Here is a 23505-nt window from a genome sequence, read left to right on the forward strand (position 1 = left end):
AGCCACCGAATTTTATCTGTTGTAGGCCGTCATTGCACCCGTCACTGCTTCGGTGGTGGACAATGGCTGTTGTTGTCTTTCTCTCCATTTTCTTTTTGTTTCTTCTCTACTTTCTCTCTTCTTTCCGCACGAGGCAGTGGAGGTGGCTCAGCTACAGATCCAGTAGCAGGCCCGTGCATTTTCGTTTCCTTCTTCCTACAGCCACAACATCTACGCAGTCACGTTGTCTTAACTCGTTAGCGGCGGCGCATATTGTCATTCCCTGAAAACTGCAGCAACGGAAGTGGCCCCCGGGCTGCATTACTAAAAAATAAAACACAACAAAAAGGCAGTCAATAAACCTATATGTTTGTTTGATTATACATTGAAGTGCATAAACTGAAATGCTTACGTAATAAAATAGTTTGCTGGATTAAAATTGCTTGCAGTTCATGCCAGTTGCGTCCGTCGCGCCATCTTTAGTGCATTGGCTCAAAACGAATAAGAGCTGCTATCGGGGAACGGCAATACGCAGCGGCATCAGTCAGTCGCTGCCAGCGCTGCGTCCGTCTCTATGGGCTGTTTTTGCCTTCTTTGTGTGTCGGACGCCGATGTGTCAGGACAGCAACGCTCGTGTTACGCGATATAGTCCATCTGACAAGGCTAGTTGATGATAATGCGGTCACAAGTTGAAGGAATCATGGAATTTCTTACCCAGGACGGCGGAGTTCAGAAAAGGGTAAGCGAGAGCCACACTTTGTCAAAACGAGGGGCTAATTTTCCTAAATTTCTCGTTCCTAATTTTCCTCTTCCTATAGCGTCGCAATGCTAACGTAATCTGGCCTTGAATCATGAATCACTTGAAGCGTTGACGTTATTTCTTGTATGCCGCGTAGGAGGAGCAGCCTAAATGAGGAAACCAAACGCACTTTGTGCAACTATTTCTTTCAGCCGCGTTGCTTTGGGATCTTCGAGCTACCTGCCCACAACCGTGGTGTCGTGGCCCAGATCTGTGATCTGTGTCTGAATTATTTATGAAGGAGGAGTTTTTAGCCTGGTTGACGGAGTGAGGCAACATTTTTTGCTTCTGCCGTGCACCGACGCCCCGAAGTCCTATCTTTCGTTCTGGAATTTTCAAATCGGCTCATACCACTCCAGTGACGACCTTTCGAACCAAAGAGCGCAGATTCACTCATACTGTACTGCGTTTAGAAGCCATTCGACACTTTTCTGATGCCTGGACTGAACGCAGAATGCAACGTTAAGCACAGGTTCTATACCGGTGCCTACGTGAGTATGCAGGGCATGGCTTATTTCCGCCGCTAACAACCGCGTTTCGATGGAGGGTAGACGCTGAGGTTGCGCGCTGTATTGTGGGGTGTCGGTGCACGTTGAATAACCTCTTGTGATGGGTGAGAATTCAGGCATACGTCTCTGATTCAATAAGAACCTAAGCAGACTACAACACCCTCTTCATGCGCGTTTCCGCAGACTCGCCAAGCGCTAGCACCATCATTTTTTTGTTTCATTAGCTAAACTTGTGTGATTATGCAGTCTTGCTAGTTGCGGTTTATTTGCACCGGATGGTACTGCGCATATAGCATAAAATAGAGTGTAAAAAGTTAAACGGCGTCCTGTGCCTACGCAGCCTCTAGCATTTTCAAGGGTGATTCGCGTTCCCGCGACGATTTTAGTTAATTACAGATGCCGGTGCATGGGCCTAGAGTTCAGCGTTCATGGCTTTCGGCGTTCTGCTCCTCAGCACTGGGGCTTCAAGCCGCGAACGCAGCTTTTACCCCTACGAACGTTTAGTTTGATATGTTGGGCTTAGTGTCCCAAAGGGAGTGGAGTCCTTTAACGTGCGCTCACTTCACGCACGAAAGCTGTGCATTTCGCTGTCGAAAAAAAATTACGAGGGACTTTAGCGACTAAAGTAGTGAAAGGCGAAAGGCTGAGTATCCCGTTCTGCTACGCAACTGGCACTAATTAGTAGTTAGTTAATTAGTCAAATAACTGATTAGTAATTAAGCATATATTTAAACTATCATTATTTAATGAAATTCCTTACTAGTCCTCAATTATAGTAATTATATTGTACTTGCACGCATTCGAGCATACTGTGTTGGTGCTCTGATTGGTCGAGATCTCTATAACCTGATCCCGTCGCCAACCTGAACGCCTCAAAAGCGGGACACATTTTATCCACGACAGCATGAGCCATTAAACGCTTTCACCTTAAAAATTACCAGGGACTTTAACGACTAAAGTAAGGCGAAAGCCTGTGGTCTCGTCTTGTCTAGCGTTCCTGCCATCGGCAATCCCAAACTTGTACGCGCGCCAAGGAACGCCACGCGACAGCCGCCGCAAAAGCGATACGCACTTTGTCCACGATAGTACGAGCCATTAAAGGCTTTCGCCTTAAAAATGCTAGGAGGCAATTCGGACCACTAAAGAGCGATGAGGCGAAAGCGTCTATTAAGCGGTGGTCCGAAGCTCATACGAAGCCATCCATCACGGCACCTCTTCCTTTTTTTTCACACCCACCTTTCTCCTTACGGCTCGGTGGAGATGTCCGCGCAGAATTGGCAGATACTGCCCTTTTCTTTCCTGTAAATCAATTTCAAACGCCGCTGATGCCTGCAGTACTGCGTCTGCTTTTGTATGCTTTGTGATGCGGCGTTCGAGGAAGCGCCAAATGAAAGGACGTCCGGCGGGGTCAGCTTCGTAGCTTCATAGAGACCAACACCGTGTTTATAAACAAAGGGGGCGCTCGCGGCGCCGCAGCCACTGGGGGTGAAAAGTAGGGTTAGCGCCCTTAGGAATACATGGAACCAAAAGATTTCAAAGTTTTCTCATTTCACGGGGCACCTATGATGTGGTTATTCGCTGCAGAGCAACCGCATACATCCCAGAATGAATTGTGAAAGTATGAAATCTCATTACCGAGGCGCGGATGCGAGTTGGGAGGGCGACCCATAGAAACACATGTGAACACTATTTACCGCAACTTTATCTCGTTTCGCAGAGCACCAGAAGTGGTGGCCGGTCGTCAAACGTTGGCCAGCGTTCTGAAGTGTGAAAGTATGCTGCATCGTTCCGGAGGCGCTCTATACATTCAAGACTCCCCGAATAATCTATGTTGTGAATCTGGACACCCTCAAGATGCTCATCTAGCAAATCGCGCAGTCTTGTTCGCAGTCTGATATGCTGCCGCATGAGGTAAATTAGCTTGATAATACTATTGCTTAAATGATACATGCTAGATAGAATTACATCTAAAAAGCCGTTGTCAAACGCCATGCTACAATATGGGCCGAACGAGAGTCGCTTCGTGTTGAAGGTCCCCACGTGGTGGAAATTGCTTCAAAGCCCCAAACTTCGCCACCTCTTTTCAAGGCGAAAGCCTTTAATGGCTCCTGCTGTCGTGGACAAAGTGTGTCCCGCTTTTGCGGCGTTCTGATTGGCCGACAGGAGCGATGGTGTGCCATCCAAACTCACACTTGCCGCGGAGATTGTGTGATAGATACTGCGCCTTTCCTTTTCTGTAAACCAATTATAATTATATGTAGCACTGCAACGAATGCCGACAAGAGGCTAACGAAGGGAGGCAAATTATAGGATAGGAAGGGTAGGTTTTCGACATTCTCCTCTTAAGAGACTTCTAAGAGGCCCGCTAATTTTTCTCTTTCCGCTTTCTCCTTTCTCTAGCGTTGTTGTTCAGGTGTCTACAGAAAAAGTATGACAAATACTGCGCCTTTCGCTTCCTGTAGAGCAATTCAATATAATTTAAGTAAACAATGTACTGAGTTAAATCAAATGCACGAGAACATTTCTTATCAAAGCAAAACGAATGCATAACAAACTAATATAGAAAAGTATAAAAAAGGTATGCAGTGTTGCGCACATACTTCGCATTTGGCTAAGTATGCATATCGGCTGTAATTTCGGCTGTGCAGACTATCCAGCGCGTGCACCGACCTCGGAATATAAAGCCTCTCAAAATATTTGCTGACGACTTGCTAGCCTGCATGTATCGCGATCCAACTACGTATGGATTCCTTTTATTGCTTACCACCTCTACTTAGCCACTATAGATATTGTTAAGGAAAAGTACACAGCGGTAAACACTAGTTCACTGTTAGACGCACACCACAGAACGAAGTCAGCTAAGCCTGAGCGTCGTCGTCTTCCCTACTTCACATCAGCACGCTGTCGTCGTCTCGATACTGTGCTCTGTAACAGTATCCCCCCCACCGAAGAAGCACCGTCCCGGTGTGTCCTACACAGGAGAACTCGAATGATATGGTTTTAGACGGGCAACATGCACGAGTTCTGGATGAGGGGTAGTGGAAGGATTCTTGGGCTGTAGAGGGGCGATCTCATAGGTCACATCGGTGACTTGCCGCAAGACCGAGTAAGGGCCCACGTAACGAGGCAAACGTTTCTCACACATACCTACACGGCGAGCTGGGAGCCAAAGAAGTACGAGAGAACCAGGAGGGTAGTGGGCGTCTCGGTGATGGTCATAACGACGCTTTAGAAAGCGCTGAGACGCTCCAAGACGCTCTCGATTAAAGTGGCGGGCGGCATCAGCGCGGGCGATGGCATCCGAAGCGTAGCTGCAGGAAGAGTCGTCAAGAGGCAGCAAGGTGTCGAATGGGAGTAAAGGGTCACGGCCGAAGAGTAGATAAAAGGGAGAGTATCCGGCGGTGTCATGGCGTGAGGAGTTATAGGCGAACGTGACGAAAGGTAAGGAGACGTCCCTGTCACGATGGTGATCGGACACATACATAGCATTTCGGTCAGTGTGCGATTGAGGCGCTCAGTAAGACCGTTCGTTTGCGGATGGTAGGCCGTGGTAAACTGGTTACGAGTAGCGCATGAGCGGAGAAGGTCATGAATCACTTGAGAGAGGAAACAGCGGTCGCGATTTGTGAGCAGTTGACGTGGAGCGCCATGAATCAAGATGACATCACGCAGAAGAAAGTCGGCAACGTCGGAGGCGCAGCTGGTGGGGATAGCCCTGGTTACAGCATATAGGGTGGTATAATCAGTCTCCACAGCAATCCATTTGTTTCCAAACGTCGATGCCGGAAAAGGCCCAAGAAGATCGAGGCCCACACGAGAGAGAAAACGGCTCAGTTGGCTCTGGAATTGGTTGCAGGGGCCCACTAGTTTGAAGCGAGGGTGTCTTACGGCGCTGATACAGCTCACAAGCGGCGACGTAGCGACGGACATAGCGGTAGAGACCAGGCCAGAAAAATCTGCGTCGCACACTGTCATACGTGCGTGATACTCCCAAGTGTCCTGCTGTAGGAACGTCGTGAAGTTGGGCGAGGACAGGAGAGCGCAGATGAGCCGGAACGACCAGTTAAAGGTCCGCGCCATCTGGACGCATATTGCGTCTGTATAATGTCTCGTTATGGAGCACAAATATGCTGGCGGAAGGATCGGTTGCGCAGCTGGTCAATAATTAGTTGCAGGGCAGGATCACGACGCTGTTCGGAGCCGATATTGATAAAGTCCGAGATGGACAAAACGTAGTCGTCAGCATTATGGTCGGACAAATCGGGAGGATCTACGGGATGGCGGGACAAGCAGTCAGCGTCTTGGTGTAAGTGGCCGGACTTGCACACCACAGTAAATTCATACTGTCGATAATTCGAATGCGACAAGAGGCTAACGATGGGAGGCAAATTATAGGATAGGAAGGGTAGGCTTTCGCCATTCTCCTCTTAAGAGACAAGTAATTTGTAATGTAATGAATTACTTTTTAGTAGTAGTGATTTCGCAGCAAAAGTAATTATTTCCTTTCGAAATTACTTTTACTGGAGTGCGCCACTACTCCAATACACAACAAAGTAGAGTTTCGCGAAAGCAGGAACGACATGCGGCAAGCCGAAGCCAGCGTAACGGGTCGGCAGAAGGAGACAGAATTGAGCAGACAGTGCGTTTGAGACCTCGTGTGTAGCAGAGTGACAGTGCAGCTATCCCATGCCAACAATTCTCCAAGCAGCAGGATGCAAGGCGCCAAGAGAATGCCGAAGGGCCAGATGGTGCAAAAAGGCCGGAGTTGAAAACAGGTTAGGAGCGCTGCGCAGTGGTACTCCCTGTTGCATGGGCTAGGGTACAGTGGTGCTTGGTTACACTCGTCACCACGGGGCGAGGGAGGATTGGGGTTGGGGGAGATAGGCGAAAGGGTCCATGGCGTGAGCCACAGTGGCTTGAGTATCACTGAGCAGTGAGCACAAGGTGCCGACGTCGATTCTTGGAACTGCGGAAGCAATAACCTAGCTTCTTCGGGCCTTCCAATGGCGAAGACAGCTCCGGACAAGCAAGACGCATGGGTTGGCCGGTCATTTCACGATCGTTCGACCATGCTTCTGCTTCTGTTGTAATTGTGTTTTTTTTTTTTTGCTGCTGTCTTGTTTTGTTAATGGCAAGTGCTGTAGCAAAGAGGAAAGGAATAGCTCTCTGGGATGAAATTTAAAAGTAATTGAATTAGAAGTAATTACATTTGGGAGCAGTAATGAGTAATGTGGCTGTGGTTTTCCGCAAAGTAATAATTAATGTAATTTAATTCCATTTCAAAAGTAATTTTGCCATGTATGATGGTAGCTAGAGAGACGCCACAGGCGCGACGCGCGCTTCGTCGCCGCTCCCCGCTGTATCATCCGAACCTCGCGTTGCATCCGCATAAAAAGGGAGATGAGTATAAAAGGCCGATCATAAAGTTTGACATGGATGCAGACAAGGAGAGTCCAGCCACTGCTAAACGACGGTATAGACAAAATATTAGCTCTTCCGATCCTGAGGCTGTCGCCTGGCACTTGGCTACTCAACAGAGAGAATGAGCGTAAGAAGGCGAAGAGAGAAGCGGAGACGCCCTCAGAGAGGAGCGGCTTGCCAAAAGGAGATGCCAGACTGCCGAGCGGACGGCGCATAGCCGCCGAGATGAAGCCTATAGAAGACGCCAGTCAACGGGAACCATAAGAGGATGTGAAGGCCCGCCCTGTGACTGATCACACCATTCGGGTTACGGAAAGTGCATCTGCGACCCGGACACTTGAAGCAGACTTTGTGAACAATCCGTTCGGACACATGCGTAGTGTGTGCGAGAGACTGGGGTTAAACATACAGTGACCACAACAAGCTCAGCCAGGAAAATGTACCTCTTACTACGTATATTCTGCATAGCCGAGCTAAGCTAGTTCAGAATTTTTTCCGTCACTATTATTGTCTAGAGAGGGCGTTGATACAGGGGCTTTTAATGTGAGCTGGTAGCTTAAGCTATTGCGTTGCGTATAATATTAAGGTGGAGCTTAATGTCTTCCATAAGTTTTAACGGCTTCGAATATATTGGATTCCTGTATTAGGGGCACAGAGAAAGCTATTGCACCTCCATTTACCGCTGAGCTCCGCGATCGCTGCTGCTGCTTCAGCAGAAGTGAACGTGTCACTGCGTGTCACTGCAGATAATCGAGCCGGGAAGCGGCCCGACGGTGCCCGAGAACGCAAGCGTATTTTTACATTACGCTGGTTACGCTGACGAAAAGCCTGACGAGCCCTTCGACTCGACGTGGCTAAGGAATGCTCCTCACCGATCCAGGTGAGTGTGCTGCTATTATGCATGGAGGCCGCTTGCATAGTATGAGCCCCCCCTACGCAATAGCATAACCTGCTCGTGTTTTTCCAGACATGTTTCCATCTTATGACTATTACTTTGGTCCGCATTTTAATCCTTTTCTTCAGATAATGTCAGGCGTGGCAGGTATGGTTCACATAATTTATTATTGTATTTATCCTTCTAACCATCTTGCGGAAACTTCGTAGTAACTATTCCCCTGCAGCTGTACACTTTATCAGGACCCTTCGCAATGGGGCCCCGCCGTGTAGTGATTATTAGGGTGCTCGACTGCTTTGCCCAAGGATGCGGGATCGAATCTTAGCCGCTGCGGCTGCTTTTCGAGTGGGGAGAAAAGCAAGGCGCCCGTGTACTGCGTGATGTCAGTGTACGTTAAAGAACCCCAGGTGGTCCAAATTCATAAGCCTTCCACTACGGCGTCTCTTCATAACCTGAGGCGCTTTGGGATGTTAATGCCCGCACACCAGTAACAAACCTTTGGAATGCCTGTCTCCGCCCTGTCCCTGAATTGTAGTTTTTCCTGTTGTTGGAGACTTTTTTCTTTTTCAGGCCACGTGATCGGCAGTTCCGGGCTCAGAAATCCATACCGAAGAAGAATATTTTGTCATTCCTCGCCCTGCTTCTTTTCCCCTCCCCCTCCCCGGCTTTTCTTCTTCGGAACGAAAATCTTAAACGCCCATTAGGGATGTTCACGCTGCCGAGACAGACAATTCTCTTGTAGAAACGTTGGCTCAGCTTGCGAACCGAAGCTCACCCTCAACCCTTGTTAGTGCTCTTTCATAATAGCCTGGAGAGTTATTGGCATGTATAGTTGGCACAGGCCTGCGTCTTTATACTTAGATTTGTTTTGCCGAAAGGGCATATTTAAGCACTAAAAAAAAAAAAAAAAGTGCTCGGTAAACCGAGGCTTTATGTCAGTCGCATTGTCTGTCGCATATGTGGTGGTACAGATTACGGCTCTGTTCTAATGAGTACGCGTGAAATAGAGGAGAGCTGCCTCGTCATATCTTTGAAGGCAGGTTCAAATGTACACCTCCCGAATTTTTTTAACCTTTCTTTCAAGACGATCGAAGAATAACCTAGACCGCGCCAGTAGATGGCATCATTGTGATCAAAACCGTATTTCCTGAGCTGACGTCATTTCATAAATGAGCACCGGTGGTTCAATGAACCAGTGTCAACCCGAATGCAGTCACACCGACATCATAGCGACATAAGAATCTTGTCAATTGTCATTGTGCCTGACTCTTTATTGGCCTGTCAGATTATAGCGTCACAATCCGCGTGTCCTCGCGCGCGTAATGCAAACGATTCTTTCTTACGGGGCCGTTATAGCCTAACAACGTTAAATCCCGAATAACTTTAGTTCGAAAGCACTATTCACATATGCTCAAACCGAATTAAGAACGTGGTGGGCTAAATATGGCGAGCTCGAACGAATAAAAAATGTCGGAGTCGAGCGGACTCAAACCCAGGAATTTGTCGTGCGAAGCGAGTACGGAACACCGTACCTATATAATAGCAGCCGATCGCCGCGCGTGCAAGCTGTCATATCCCATGTGGCACAAACCATTGGCCCAATTTTCGCACTATGCTGGCAATGTACTGAAACTATGCTTGGTCGGACATTGGCAAAGTTTCAATATTGGCCAATGGACTGTGCTGCCGAAGACCCGCTCTGTGGATTACACGTCCGCGTCTCCAGCTTCCACTGTGCGCATAAGCGCAGCAAAAACATCCTACTCGGTTCAACTAAGTTAAGACCCTACCGTTTTTCACTCGATCCCTTGCATCGTTTTTTTTTTATTTTTTTTTTATTTTTTTTTATTTTTTTTTTTTTGGGGGGGGGGGGGGGGGGAGGGGAATTAAGGTAACTAACGACCACATGCAAGTTGTGCGCGTCTGGAGTTTGCGGAGAGACATTGTAATAGCCGTCTCAAATAGCCTAATACAAAGGGTATTGAATTTACACTAAAGCCAGATGCAACTCACGGGAAGACCGGTGGAGCTAACCTCCAAACACTTGAAGGGAGACCAGTGGAACTTATGTGGTCGCTGAGGGTACAACGATACTTTTCGATCTGTGACCCGTAGATGTTGCACGACTGACGACAGGGATCGATGCGGCAGTTGTTATTACAGACGTGTGACGCGAACTGTGCCACATCCTGCATCAAGTAACGCTCGCGCCTTTGCTCGCTCTCGCCCACAGTGTGAGCAACCTGACAGTACGAGGACTGGCCATTGCGATGCTGACAATGCGCCAGGGCGAGCGGTGCCGCGTGGTGGTGACCCCCGAGTATGGTTTCGGCGAGCTGGGCTGTCCTCCGCGCATTCCACCTCGAGCGACACTGACGTACGATGTCCATCTTCTGTCGTTCCTTGTGGTCGAGCACGACGACGAAGTCCTGGACTGCCTCAATCGAGTCGAAGTTCTCTTACTGAAGTTCGACGCAGTCTATGAGGTGGGTATAGTCACTGCGGCATGTTTGCCTGGTTGAAGTCTAGTGATGTTCGCGAAACCAATGTATGATTCGCTGCTGAAGGAGTCTGAAGAAAGCATGTTATCCACTATCTGGTCGGTAGTGTACGCCTAGCGATTAGCCAGTGCAAGTACACGGCCCGGTGAGGAGTAGACCCATGCTCTACCCGTTTCATTGTTATACTTCCTCTTGTGCTTGCTGCCTGTTGTCAAGGTGGTGTGGCAAAACAACGGGGTCGTGTGGCCGCTCTCCTCACAGCTAGGAATGTTTCATGGGAAACCAGGATGGCATTAAATTTAACTCAAATCATTAGAAACACATATCCCATGTCGTAGATCTCTCAAAACTGCAGTAAAATCTGGTTTTTCTATTACCGCTGGTATGTCGCGAGCATTGACCCTTTTCATGTGGTAATGTTTTGCGGAAAGAATGGACGTGCGCTCATCCCGTGTTTCCTTTTCATATATCGCAGGTTTTGTTTGGAGCTGGGAAAAGAAGATACAAATCAGGTTTCCTTCATAGCGCGAAATGAAATTGGGGTTTCTAAAGGTGCTCTCCCACTTAGCAATCTCATTTCTCCCCTGAAGTAAAAATTTGAAAATCCTGGCATAAAATTAACTATCATTCAATGTCAAAAGTACAAATTGCCTGTGGTGTGCAAGGCGGTTAACAACAATATACAACTGCATGGTTTCTCTTGGCCGCCTGTAATATTTCGTTTTTCTTCAGCCCTTGGCTCAAATTAAGTGATGCACGCGTATGTATTATATACTGTATGTATATTAAAAGAGAATACTTGATATTCGGCTTAAATGAAGATTTACAAAGGAATTCCTGGCATATTTTGTTATTAATGTCCAAACCAAACAAGTTTAAAACACAAGTATAATACGTGGTTGGTGGTAAGTCGGTTTGTGATACAGTGAACAACAGCTCAGAAAAAAATCGCAGCATTGAAGAATCTGCAGTGGAGAAATGCAAAAGCCTGAGCGATACTGCTGCACTCGATAGATCGCGCGCCCCTTGTCGAACACAACCAGCGTTCTGTTGAACGCTTTAAAGTTTACCGGCGTTCTGTAATTAGTTTACAGGAAAGGAAAGGCGCGGTATCTCTCACTCGCAGAATCCCGCTACTATCGTCCTCACGGCAGGCAATGAAAATTATGATGTGCGTTTTACATTCCCGGGCGTGACCAACACCACCTAGGCGGTGATGGCGTGGCGCAGTTTGTTAAAGAGGTAGGCTGGGGATTCAAGGGATGGAGGTTCGATTCCCGATGGAGACAGGATTTCTATTTTTCTGATGACATCATCAGGATGATTGCGAAATAGAATCCTGCGAAATTTGTATGCTGTATGGTGCGGCGTTCGAGGACGCGGCAAATGAAAGGCGCCGCACGGACGCCTGGATCGGACGCCCGGCGGGGTCAGCTTTGTCTATGCGTGGATGAATGGATGAATAACAACTTTTATTGTCCACCTTAAATGGAGGCCCCGTACTCCCCACCCCTGGCACGGAGGCCTAGGGGATGAGGGCTGGAGCCTCCGCGACTAAAGGCTAACAAAGAGATTTTGTCTCTTCGCGGCCTCGGCCCCCAGGCGGATGGCTTATTGCTGCCGAGCGGGGTCTTCGCTCCGCAGCAGGGCTTCCCAGCTCTCTCTGCTATTGATATTTTCTTCGACTCCAAGAATTATAAACAGAGAACTACTGCCACCACCGGATAAGACACTAAGTAATTGTCTATGCGTGAACGCATGGTGATGTCATGACCTGTCGTGACGTCATCATGACGTCAGTTCTGGGTGTTAAGACATAACCGGATGTGGCATCGTCATGACGCCACGAATGGCCATGCTGTTAGTCACGCGGTATCACGCGGAATCTCGCGGAGACTTCTCGCTAACGCACGGACATGCTGGCTAGTCACGAGCCTATAAAGGCTTTCGCTTTAGTAGAGACAAGACGGACGCTAACAGGGGCAAACTGAGTTAGGTTCGCATCCGTCTTGTCCGAGCTTGTGCGCTGTATTCCTCTGCACACACGTCATTCCCATTGCGGATAATGCTGTATTTATAAAACTTACACTTTGATGCCTTCTTTTAGTCGTGTAGCTTTGTAACTCTGTGGTTTCCCTTAATTCACCGCCTTTTTGTCCTGTTCGCAGATGTGTGCACTGAAGCACAGAAATGGCAACCGGTACTACGAGGCTGGAGAGTTCTCATCCGCCATGCGGTGCTACGCGCTAGCGAAGCGAGCCATGGGCTGGACCGTCGAACCCGGGGACCAAGAGGGGCGCGACCGGCGCAAGAACATGCTCACCACACTGCTTGCCAACGAGGCCCAGTGCGCACTACGTACACATGACTACAAGCGGGTGCGTTTGACAGAAAGAACCTTTAGGTTGCCGCATTTGTGCGCGATGACCTAAATGTACGCCACTGTCAATATTTTGTTTTCAAGCACTGGTTGTTCAAAATTTATATTCACAATTACTACACTGCGCATCCGCCAGCCGTAAGTTTTCGATGTGGTCTCGGTCAGTTTGTAAGGTTTAGCGCGACAAATGTACAAGTACATGCATGCATGCCTCCTTTGTAGCAGCTTTTAATGTGAGAGCGCGTTCGGTAGAAAAAGGAGAGTCAGCTTCGCTAGATAATTCGGATCGATCGAAAAGGGTCGTGAAGCTGTCATGACGTAAGCGTACTGACTCCGCTTAAAGTGAAAAACCTTCCGACTTTCGGTAGCGATCCAAATAGTCGTCCCAACGCCATCAATTCACTTCGTTCGGTTAGGGTAAAAAGCAAAATGGGGTAACAAGTGCGTCGATATCTGCGGTGGGATACGCCACAAGAAACCACGATATTGTAGGGATCATTTAGCGCCGTAGCCTCGTACAGTTAGGGTGAACTGTAGTATGACGCTAAAGTTTCAACACAGTAGCGTAAAAGAAGGAGACTTGCCGAAAATCCGGCGTCGGCGTCCCTGTGGCGTCTGTGTAGACGCCGGCGCTGTGAGCGAAAATTCGCAGGCATGGCAATGGCATGTGATAGCCGGCAGCTGATGTGGACGAGCACTGATTCCTCGGCGGTTTGTGCCACTAAAAGAGACCAGATGGCATCGGAAATTAGAGAGGAGCTGCCAACTGTTGTTGGTCATTTGAGGTTGGAAGATAGAATCAGAAGCAACCATCCTGCAGCTATCATGTATGCCGAGGCAGGCATGTTATCCCTACGTCGCACGCAGGCACGTTCATAGGACTTGCTTAAACTGGGTCTTTATACTATTAGGTCCCTCTATATTTTTATTTCTTTCTGGTGCAGCCTTACCTCAAGGCGCGAATAAAGGCCTCGCTCTCAAATTGGTACCAAATCATTAATTTCAAACATGACACCATGTGGTGTGCTGCGGAACTCGGGAGAACGCTCGGGCCGGAAGAATGGATCAGGTACCAGCTGTACCATTACGATAGCTGATTTAATATAATTTATTCTTAAAAAAAATAATTTATACAAAACTGCCGATCCCTTCGACGCCGTCACGATTTCCCACATGCCAAATGTCTTCGGCCAGTCTGGAACCAGCACTCGGAACACCGCAGTTGTCATGAACGCAGTCACACAAGTGACACCATACACTGAAATTGCCTTTACATAACGCTATTAGGACACTGCCGTTGTTCTTACGATGTCCTCGAACATACTGGCACACACACAAAATTTTATTGTACAAGCACACAACCAAGACAAAGAAATGCATATACAGCTGTTTAGTCGCCTCTACTCATGAAGTCTGCTCCAGCATTGTCTGTGCCTTTAATATACTGCACATTAAACACGTACTCTTGCAAGGCCAAACTCCATCTCATTACTTTGTTATTTTCCATTTTGGCCTTGATCAGATATTCAAGCGGTTGATAGTCACTTTGAATTCGAAATGTCTCACGTAGACATATATGAAAGATTACTTCACTGCTCATACCACAACCAAACTTTCCTTTTCAATGATGGAATAGCGTTTACTAGTAGTTCATCTCCTGTGCTATCGGAGAATACTAGATGTAACATACTACTCCCAATGCTCTGTCCGATGCATCAGTGCGAAGAACAAATTTTCTGTGCGAATTCGGAGCAAGCAGACAGGGTGGTTTCACCATGTGCTGCTTTAAAGTCACTAAAGCGCTTTCGTGTTCAACTTTTCAATTCAGCGTATTGCTGGAAGCCTTCCCAGTGGGTTCGATAAGCGGATAGGCTATGTGCGAATAGTCGGGAATAAACTCTATAGTATCCCATTAAACCAAAAAACGATTGCACTTCTTTCTTGGTTGTCAGTCTTGGCTGTTAATATTTTTAGCAAGGTATCGTTTTTTGTCGCCACGCGACCAACGCTTGGCTTGTGTCCGAGGGAAGAAATGGCTTCAAATCTGATCTTATATTTTGTTGGTTTTACAGTCAATATGGATTGCTGACTTCTGTAAAAGAGCTCCTCTAGTGTAATTACGTGCTCTTCCCGCGTGTATCTATCGTTACAAGGATGTCATCAATATGGTGTTCCATATGTTGAAGCCTATTCAAAACCTTCCAGCTTCATGAAAGTATACGCTGTCTTCGAACCCAAAAGGATGAACTCAAAACAAAAATAGGCCCGCCACACAGAAGGCAGCGTTCTCTTTCGAAGATTCCACCATTAGTATTTGCCAATACCCTCTAGCTATATCCAGTTTAGAGAAATACTGTTCGTTGGCTACCTTAACGAACACCACATACGCTCTTGGAATAGGTTCAGCATCGGGTACCAAGATATAATTTAGCCGACGAAAATTCACGCACATTCTGTTAGTGCCATCGGGCTTTTTTTGACAACCATAAGAGGGGCGTTGTTTGCAGACTATGCTCTCCTAATTATAAGAAGCTCTGCCATCTCCTGCATGCGCTCTTTAATTGACGGGTATTGGTATTTCTTCACACTGATTGGGATGTTGTAGAGAGGCCTATTTGTAGCATATCACATAATTCTTTCCCGGGACATCCAAAAAATGTGCGCCTTGCTTTTTAGTAGAACCGTCTGCATTCAAATATGAGTTTCTTAAAACCGTTGTTCATCCAGTACATTTCCTCCAACTGTAAGGACTTTCCTCGGCAATATCGTATGGTTCTGTCACTACAGTGCGTACTACCTTGGGACCATCCTTAGCTGGAATTATTTCTTCCTATTTTTTCAACTCATTTCAAATCATATTTCTTAGTCTCACTAGGTAAGGTTCTTTTCACTGTATTAGTGGGCAATTGGATGAGAACCCTGTCGCCTGGTTGGAGGTCCATATGAGTGGCTTCCTTGTCGTAGTAGACTTTACATCGTTTTCGCGACCTCTCAAGACCTTGATATTCTCTAGCTTCCTCCGTAACTCAAGCACGCAAATGTGTGTTGTTTTGAGATCTGCAAGCAGTTTATTTGCCTACAGTTCCCTGAGTATTGTGAAGGGACTGTTCTATACAAAATCTCGAAGAAAAACCAACGCTCGTCTGCGGTACTTCGCGGTACGCAAGCTGGAAGGTATCTATCCCAATCGGGTGGTCTCTTCTGGCTCATTTTCTTGATTACATATTGGGTACCATTGAACCGTTCTACCAGATTACATAAGGGATGATATGGCGTTGTTAGCAAAGTCCCTTGACAGAAGGCGGTTAGCTTTCATTAGTTCCGACGTGTAGTTCAAATCACAATGAGTTAGATCTCTTTTGAAATTACATAGTGAGGAAACATCTTCAATAGACCTTCCGCCACTTGGACACTGTCGATAGTTTTAATGGAACAACTTCGGAATAACGGGAGGCCACGGCGACCAGGCAAAGGCCATATATATTGCTTTTAATGGATACTAGAAAGACTGGAACATATCTATTGCTTTTGAGGGATACGAGAGATTGGAACCACAATATCAGTGTCTGTAGCCACTTTTCGAAATGGTAGGTTGATGGTTGGCATTTCGACCAGTGGTATGGGACTAACTCTGCCCTTTGAAAATGTGTGCTGACATACGTCGCACGACAAAAAAAAAAAAAAAAAAAAAAAGCGTTTTAACATATCAATGGTTGCCTGGCCTGTTGGACTTACATTTCCGAGTTAAATATGAATTTTCTATTAAGACCACCTACGAAATGAAACTTAAATGATGTAACACTGAGTCTCCTTTTCTTCATTTCCCCTATACTTTCTCGAATCAAGCTTACAAGCACGGATATTCTCTGATTAATTTCGATTTCGCCTGAGGTTGCCCTCAGATATTTCTGACCATGCTGGCCACAACGACGACTGCAAAGGCTGCTCATGTGAGGTCCTCACTAGGCTTCATCGAACCGAAACTGTATTGGCTCCGCTGTCTTTAAGCACCATAATATGACGGTCTCGTATTTGTCCAACCACCACCAGCATTGCTGCTTCCGACTTGGGCGCTCAGTTAGGTCAGGATATACGTAGCAAAAGCGGCGCGGCTGTAACGAGTCATGTTGTATGACGTCAGGTCATTCCTTCGGTTTAGAGGTCAAACGGCATCTTTCGTGACCTTCAAAGCTGCGACTCGGAGAGCTCCCAATAAACCGCGGCTGTCACTGAGCCCATGAGCCGACAGCGGGGCAATGAAACAGCCAGTGCGACTGCTGCGTCTCTCTTCCGCAGGCCGTTCAGTGTTCCCGAGAAGCCCTCAAGATCAACCCGGGGTGCGTGAAATCGCTGTACCGCTGCAGCGTCGGTATGCGCAACCTGGGCGACATGGAAGAGGCGGCTGACATGCTGCGGCGTGCACTTGCTTTGGCGCCTTCGTCACGCGCCGTGCAGAACGAGCTGGTCCTCGTTGAGGAGCACCTGCAGGCGAGGAGGAACTCGGAAGTCAGTCTGTGTCGGTACGTTATAGAATATTTCTTCGATTCCTTTACTGGTCATGAATCCTCTCCAGAAGCTTGATGTAATGTCAAGCTCGAGCTTCGGTAAATGTTAGTCTGTAAGTGTGTAGTAACGGCACCGGCCGATTTATTGAACATCCCATAACTCAGAAACATGCGAAACATGCCAGCAATTTACGCAGCGGTATACGGCGTATTTCGAGATAGCTTTGAAATTACCTATGTGGACAAGGACATGTGTACGATTTAGCGGACAAGCTTCTACAGAGCCCATATGTAAAAAGAAATGCGATCAAAATTCGTCGAACATTGGGTGCTTACGAATAGTGGCGGCGCTCGCGGTCAATAAAGAAAACTGCGTCCAAATTTCAAGCATTAAAATACTTAAATAATTTAGATGTGACAGCCGTAGAGGTAAAAGGAAAATGGCGCGATTTTCAGAATACAATGACGACAATAGCATTTAGCTTTTATTAGCTTTTTTAAATAGCCTCCAGAGGGACCCAAAAAATGTATGCAACTTTCTGAGGTGCAGTTTCCGACCTCGTACGTTTAAAAAACTCTTGAAGTGGCATGGCCAGGTACTGTAACAAGAGGTTCTCCACGGCTTTGGCGTCGTCTGCTGTGTCGCAGCCTCAGCCATACAGCATTGCAAAATGCCTATGAGGGAAGGAAAATATTTTCTCTAAAATAAAAAAAAAAAATCGCTGAAGCATAATCGGACCGTCGCTCTAAGTCGCAAAGCGATCGTGCTACCACGGGGGATACAGAGGAGCGTTCGTTCAGCGCGATGGTTTAGTGGCCTTATGCGGCTGCCGCTTAGTGGAGCATAGACGCCAGCTACACATTTGCATTACAGCAACGCATAGTCACTGCTGATTAGCTATACTTGCAACAAATTAAGGCAGCAATGTGCAATGTCTATACGTCATGACACCTCATAACACAATTGTCATCTGTAGATTTTTTCTGTGTTATAGTCAGGCGCACCTAGAAGGGTATTGTTAATAACAATTGGTTCACTGGAAAGGCGCAGTATCTGTCACACTTGTGTGGACACCTTAACCGCGCCGAAGGGAGGAAGTAAAAGCGGAAAGAGAGAAAGGGGTGCTGTAGTAGAGGGCTCCGAAGTAATTTCGACCACCTGCGGATCTTTAACGTGCACTGACATAGCACAGCACACGGAAGCCACTTCGTTTCGCCTCCATCGAAACACAGCCGCCGGTGATCGGGATCGAATCCGGGTACTTTTATTTGTGGTTCGCAGTTCTCACCGAGTGCCCTAGATGAGCCTGGCGAGGCCTCCTTGAAAGGCCATTCTGTGCGACTCGTTACTCATCGCAGGCGTTCCAAACGTCAGCGGTTGCACGGAGTGCTGAGTCGATTGTGTTGTTATGCGCCGTTGCATTACACCACCTACATGCTTGTGGAAACAGGTCGTTCCTGGTGAAACTGCGCCAAAATAGTGTTCTAGCAACATAGAGCCGAGGAAAATGCACAGAGGACGAGGTTGCTACATAACGTGCACTGTCAGGGCTGGTTACTTCGCCATAGCTGCGTATGAGGGGTAAGGTAGAGATCGAGTGCGACCCCGTCGCGTTTCATTATCATTACACGGCTTGCGTTCTTTTTCTTTTTTTTTTGTTTTTTAACTTATTCCATTGAGCTACCCACAATGCCTCATATGAGAGGCTGCGGATTGCATATACAAAGCAAAAACCGCTTCTTAAGTGGCTCAAGTAAGTAGTACGCTACACTGGGGTCCAGCTAGATTTATGGAGCTCTTGGGCAGCACCGTCCCGTGTTATACAAATTAAACACCACGAGACAGCTTTTGAACGAGCTGACAGCTCGGCTGTGGGAAGCTCAATCACCGCGGTTAGGGCGTTCGACGGCTGAATCCGAAGACGCGGGATAAATCTCGGCTGCGGCGGCCGCGCCGCTTTTCGGCTTTTCGATGGACGTGAAGAGCAAGGCAGCACATGTATGTATTGCGCGGTGTTAGTTTTCAGAGCACGTTAAAGATACTCGTGGTAAAAACCTCCACAGCCCGGCAACGCCATCTTCAACAGTGGAAGCAAATAGGACTGCGCTAGCCCCGGTTCGTCGTGAGAGCAGCGACAATGTTTGACTCCTATAGAAACCTGTGTTCAGCAGCGACATGACACCTCCTGCGGCATGACTTACTGCTGCAGTCTTCCTAAATGGCTGCGCTGATCACACAGTGGTCCTTTGCCCGGTATCACCTTTATTCTTTCATTCTGGCTGTTCTTAACCGAATTCTTTTTTTAACTTGACATAGCTTTTGAGAACGCCAACATGCAACGCAGCTACCTGCCCATTTTAAGCACGAAATGCTTTTAGCTCCTATTGTCGGCGACCTTGAGCTGACGTCGAGCCACAATCGAAAGCCGTCATCCAGGAACCGCAACGAGAACATTCGGGCGCTGATCGAGATTTAACGAGCGAGTTCTCCACCCTCGTACAGGACCAGCATTCAAATTCTAGATGCTACCTAAACTAGTCAATTTCTTAGTGTTCGTAGAAATATCACTCAAGCTCTGCATTTAAGCTACTCTGAATATTTATTTTGCATTTCTAGTAACGTCCTACATAACACAGATACATAGCACCATGCACCTATCGTCAACTGGCTGGACCTTTGAGAAAAGCCTGCTGGATCGCTCCTTTCCCGAGAGGGGCGCTGCACGGAACAACGGCATCAGCTCCTTACCCAATGGTGCACGGTTCCCCGCTCGCCTAGCCGAATAAACCTTCAGAACAGTGTCAAATATGTCAAAATATTCTGCAGATCTGTCCTAACATCAGACGTTCCTGCAACGTTTTCACTAGTACTTTTCGGTAGTCTGTAGTTCTACAGTACTTTCATGTTGTAACTGCTCAAACTTCCGATCTTTCTACAGAAATTTGTTGTCATAACATATTACCAGTCAAACATTGCACAAAATTCTGCTGTGACAACGTTACGTTTCTGTACTTTTTTTTCGACTTAGAGTAGCCATTTCATGCCTGCATATACTCTGGACTGCAGGAGAGGCCGTAATTTTTCTTGAATGAACTCAAATAACGGATCTGAAGTTTGACGTAGTGATTGTGAATATTTTAACGCTTCGTGCTGGTGAAATGTGTTAATACTTCAGGCTATATTTAAGCTTTAAGGTCGGCAAAAGGGACTTGAATGAAAAACGACTGAACTGAACAGCATTTACGCAGAAATATTTGCGCTTTTGTTAATGTGAAGTTTCATTCATTTTCTTTATAAAACGGGAATTTGTCCTTTAAAATAAATGCACTCACGTAGTGGGCTTAAGACAACTGGCCAGAGTCTTGAGTTGGCAATCAGAAAAAAAAGAAACTGCATTTGGAGTTATTTTGTCAGTTATCAAACTCCTGCTACAAAATACAAGGCACAAGGAAGCTGTACGAAATTAAATTTTCTTCTGCTGTAAAGCCGCCTTCCCTCAAAGCTTTTCGCATTTCACAGGAAGGAAATATTCTGGTGGTGAGAAAAACTATCGGGGTTGGAGTAGGGGTGAAGGGAATGGAAGAATGTGTGTTGGCATCATGCACTGTTACAAAAGCAAAATTAGGGGAGTAGATAAAGTTAATGGGTAAAAGGGATACCTCCACAGTGGCCTTATTAATGATGGCTGTTCCTTGCCTCCTCCGATTCTGGCGACGTGGCGAGCAGGAACATGATGCGGGGACTGGGCACTACCGAAAACCGAAAGGAGGGCGAGGTCCCGGACGAGGATCGAGCAGCGCGTCAGCGTCGCCTGAGAATCGAAGACAGCGTGCATCCGGAAATCCGAAGCCTGATCCGCAGCGCGCTGGAGGCGCTGGTTCATGCGGAAGCTGGCACAGAGCTGGACCTTGGCTCAGAACATCCGCCGGAGGAGATAGACTATGTGCAGCTGCTGTGCGAACCTCTGGGCCTCACGCTGCAACCAATGCCACGGGGAGGCCACAAGGTGCGTCGGGCCCACGACGCCGCCTGAAGGGTTCCTGAGGGTCGAAATGCCCTTGAGGTATGCTTGAAGGCGGACATGTTCACAACGAATAAATGCTTGTGTATGGCGTCTCCTTGCCCGTGTCTACAGACATGAAATGTGTGTGTAATTTTGCTTTGCCATTTCCGCAAGTTTCAGTCCGTTGCTGCGCACACGGGTAATTATCTCAGGGCGACCGAAAATGAGACTGAATGTTTTGCTTTTCGAGAATGAGAGGTGTAACTCGTCTCTGTCGACACGTCAGCCGAGCTCGGGGAGCAGGGAGGAAAATGGGTGTGGATGGAAAGTTGTTGTTCTGAAGGATTCAGAAATAATTTCGACCATCCGTTGCTTCTTAACATGCGCTGATATCGCACTTCCTCCTCTTCGTCCTCTTTGCGCTTCTAATCTACTCAAGGGCGCCTTTTTCGTTTTGCCTCCATCAAAACGTGGCCGTTATGACCGGGTTTGAGGCCGGGTACTTCGACTACGTTTTTTTTTTTATTGCGATACCGGGCCTTGCAGCAGAATTTTTGTTCACAAATATAGGTACAGGCCTGATTCAGGAAATCTAGTAAATGCCGGTGGTGTGGACCTAGTATCCAGGCATGCTTATATGTCGGTCGACCTGGGGGACACCCGCATAGGAGCAGGTGTTTCTTATGTAGACAAGGTATATCCAGCGAAGATGTGCGGTGTCTGCCTTGGGGGCAAGAGCAGGAGAAAAGGAGCAGGTGTTGTCGATTGACATATTGTGACGGCCACAATTCCAGGCTACTGCGGCGATCAGGGTGACACGAAGGCGCTACCTTCGAAGTAACCGAAGGCGCAACCTCTTCCCAGCGCACTAGACCGCTAGAGAGGTCGGTGCCAAGCGGTGGGAAAAGAGCTCGCGTAAAGCGCCGGATTTTTTTATTGCGAAAGCAATACTATCATTTTTCAGCCCTTCGCGTAGCGAGGCGGTAGCTACACCATTGACCTTTAGCGTGACCTTTGGCGCACCGCCAAGCACAGCTGCACAAAAACAGCCGGATCCCATCTGCCGCAAAAACAGGGGCCCCAACTCGTGCCGTCAACTTGCGAGGCGGTAGCTACCAACCGCGGCCTAACTCCCGCTCCTTCCACGAGAGGCGCTACAGCCGGAGTGACGTCATCCCATCTGCGGCAAAAACGGTGGCCCCAACTCGCGCCGTCGGCTCGCGAGGCGGTAGCTACTAACCGCGGCCTAACTCCGGCTCTCTCTTCGTGGGGGAGAGCCGCGGTCGGGGGTGACGTCATACAGTAGGATAAATTCGGGCCCCGGCTCGCGGTATCAAACAGATGTTGCTATGTCGCCTACGGCCAAGGCAGTTCGTCAGAATGCAAAGAGGAAGGAACAGCGAGCTACCGAGACGGAAGAACGAGAAGAGCGACTTTCTAAGCGGCGTGCCAACTATTGGCACCACCAAAGTGTCTATAGGATTGACCAGAAAGTATCCCCCATGTTTGTGAAAAATAAAAAATGGTCCGAATCTTCACACTACAGTTTAGAACGACGTTTGGGGCGCCGGTTCGGGTACGCTCTTACACACCGAGAGTTAAGCCCAATGTTGATCTACGGCCGGGCGGAGCTGCAGTTGTGCCACATGCTCCTAAAGCTAAGAAGAATTATGGGGCTGCAGCCGCAGCTACCACCGGGGGTGCAACGTTGGATACTATAGGAGGTGGCCTAGCGGCAGGTGGAACCAACACAGTCTCCAGGGATGCTTTAATTTCTGCTGGCGTAAAGAATGCCGTTGCAGCCGGTGCCGGAGCGGCAGTTGTACATTCTGCCTTAACCTCACCCACAACCAAGTATATCGTTGCAGCCACGGCACTCCTTGCCTCGCTACTAGTTATACGTAGAATAACCAGGTAGCACCCCGCAATAAACAATATTAGTTGAACCATATGCCGTGGCCAGAGTGAATCACTGCATAACCATAAGCATAACCCAAGCACCACAACCAGCTACACCACCAGCTGAACCTAGGCGTAGCCATAGCTATTGCTTTCGCAATTACCAGCCTTAACCAAGCTAAGCCACTGCCAATTTTTTTTTCTAGGTTAAATCTAGTCGCCGGAAATGAGGGGGCCAATTAAGGGGACGATTAAGTGTTGCATTCCAGCTTGCTCCGTCCGCCAACGCTAGAGTAGGGTTTCTATTCCTACGAATCCAGCGCACATAGACTGTTTAAGGAATACCTCATGTCCTGATCTGAATATCGTGCTGAAACTTCACAATCTATAACACTCCGCAGACTGCGGATGGCGGGTAAGGAATCTGCGACGATGTCAATATGACTGCAATCATTGCTTAAAATCTGGCTACATCCTATGGGGGTCCGTAGTGATTTGAGCACTGATGGAAAGGGAAATAAAGTTGGAGAGAAAGGGGCTAGTGGTCTGTTTTTCAAATATATAGTTGTACACAAAGAGCAATCTTTTTTTTTTCGTCACAGAAAACGTGTTA

The 23505-nt window shown here is 47.7% G+C and overlaps 1 protein-coding gene across 1 annotated transcript; it reads left to right on the plus strand.

The window, feature by feature from the left end:
* The first annotated feature begins 679 nt into the window (after nt 1–679).
* Nucleotides 680–21023, plus strand: LOC146184968 (inactive peptidyl-prolyl cis-trans isomerase FKBP6-like). Its single transcript, XM_084605851.1, has 6 exons — nt 680–718; nt 7455–7588; nt 9837–10089; nt 12273–12482; nt 16781–17004; nt 20717–21023. The coding sequence occupies exons 1-6, from the start codon at nt 680–682 to the stop codon at nt 21021–21023; spliced, it is 1167 nt and encodes a 388-aa protein (XP_084461977.1).
* Nucleotides 21024–23505: the final 2482 nt, after the last annotated feature.

Source organism: Amblyomma maculatum, chromosome 6 (assembly GCF_055883805.1).
Source record: "Amblyomma maculatum isolate TAMU_Amacu chromosome 6, ASM5588380v1, whole genome shotgun sequence".
NCBI classification, from domain to species: Eukaryota; Metazoa; Arthropoda; class Arachnida; order Ixodida; family Ixodidae; genus Amblyomma; species Amblyomma maculatum.

Coding starts and splice junctions, on each gene's coding strand:
- LOC146184968 (XM_084605851.1), top strand. CDS start 680: ATGGAATTTCTTACCCAGGACGGCGGAGTTCAGAAAAGG. Junction 10,090..12,272: donor AGTTCGACGCAGTCTATGAG/GTGGGTATAGTC, acceptor TCCTGTTCGCAG/ATGTGTGCACTGAAGCACAG. Junction 17,005..20,716: donor TCGGAAGTCAGTCTGTGTCG/GTACGTTATAGA, acceptor CGTGGCGAGCAG/GAACATGATGCGGGGACTGG.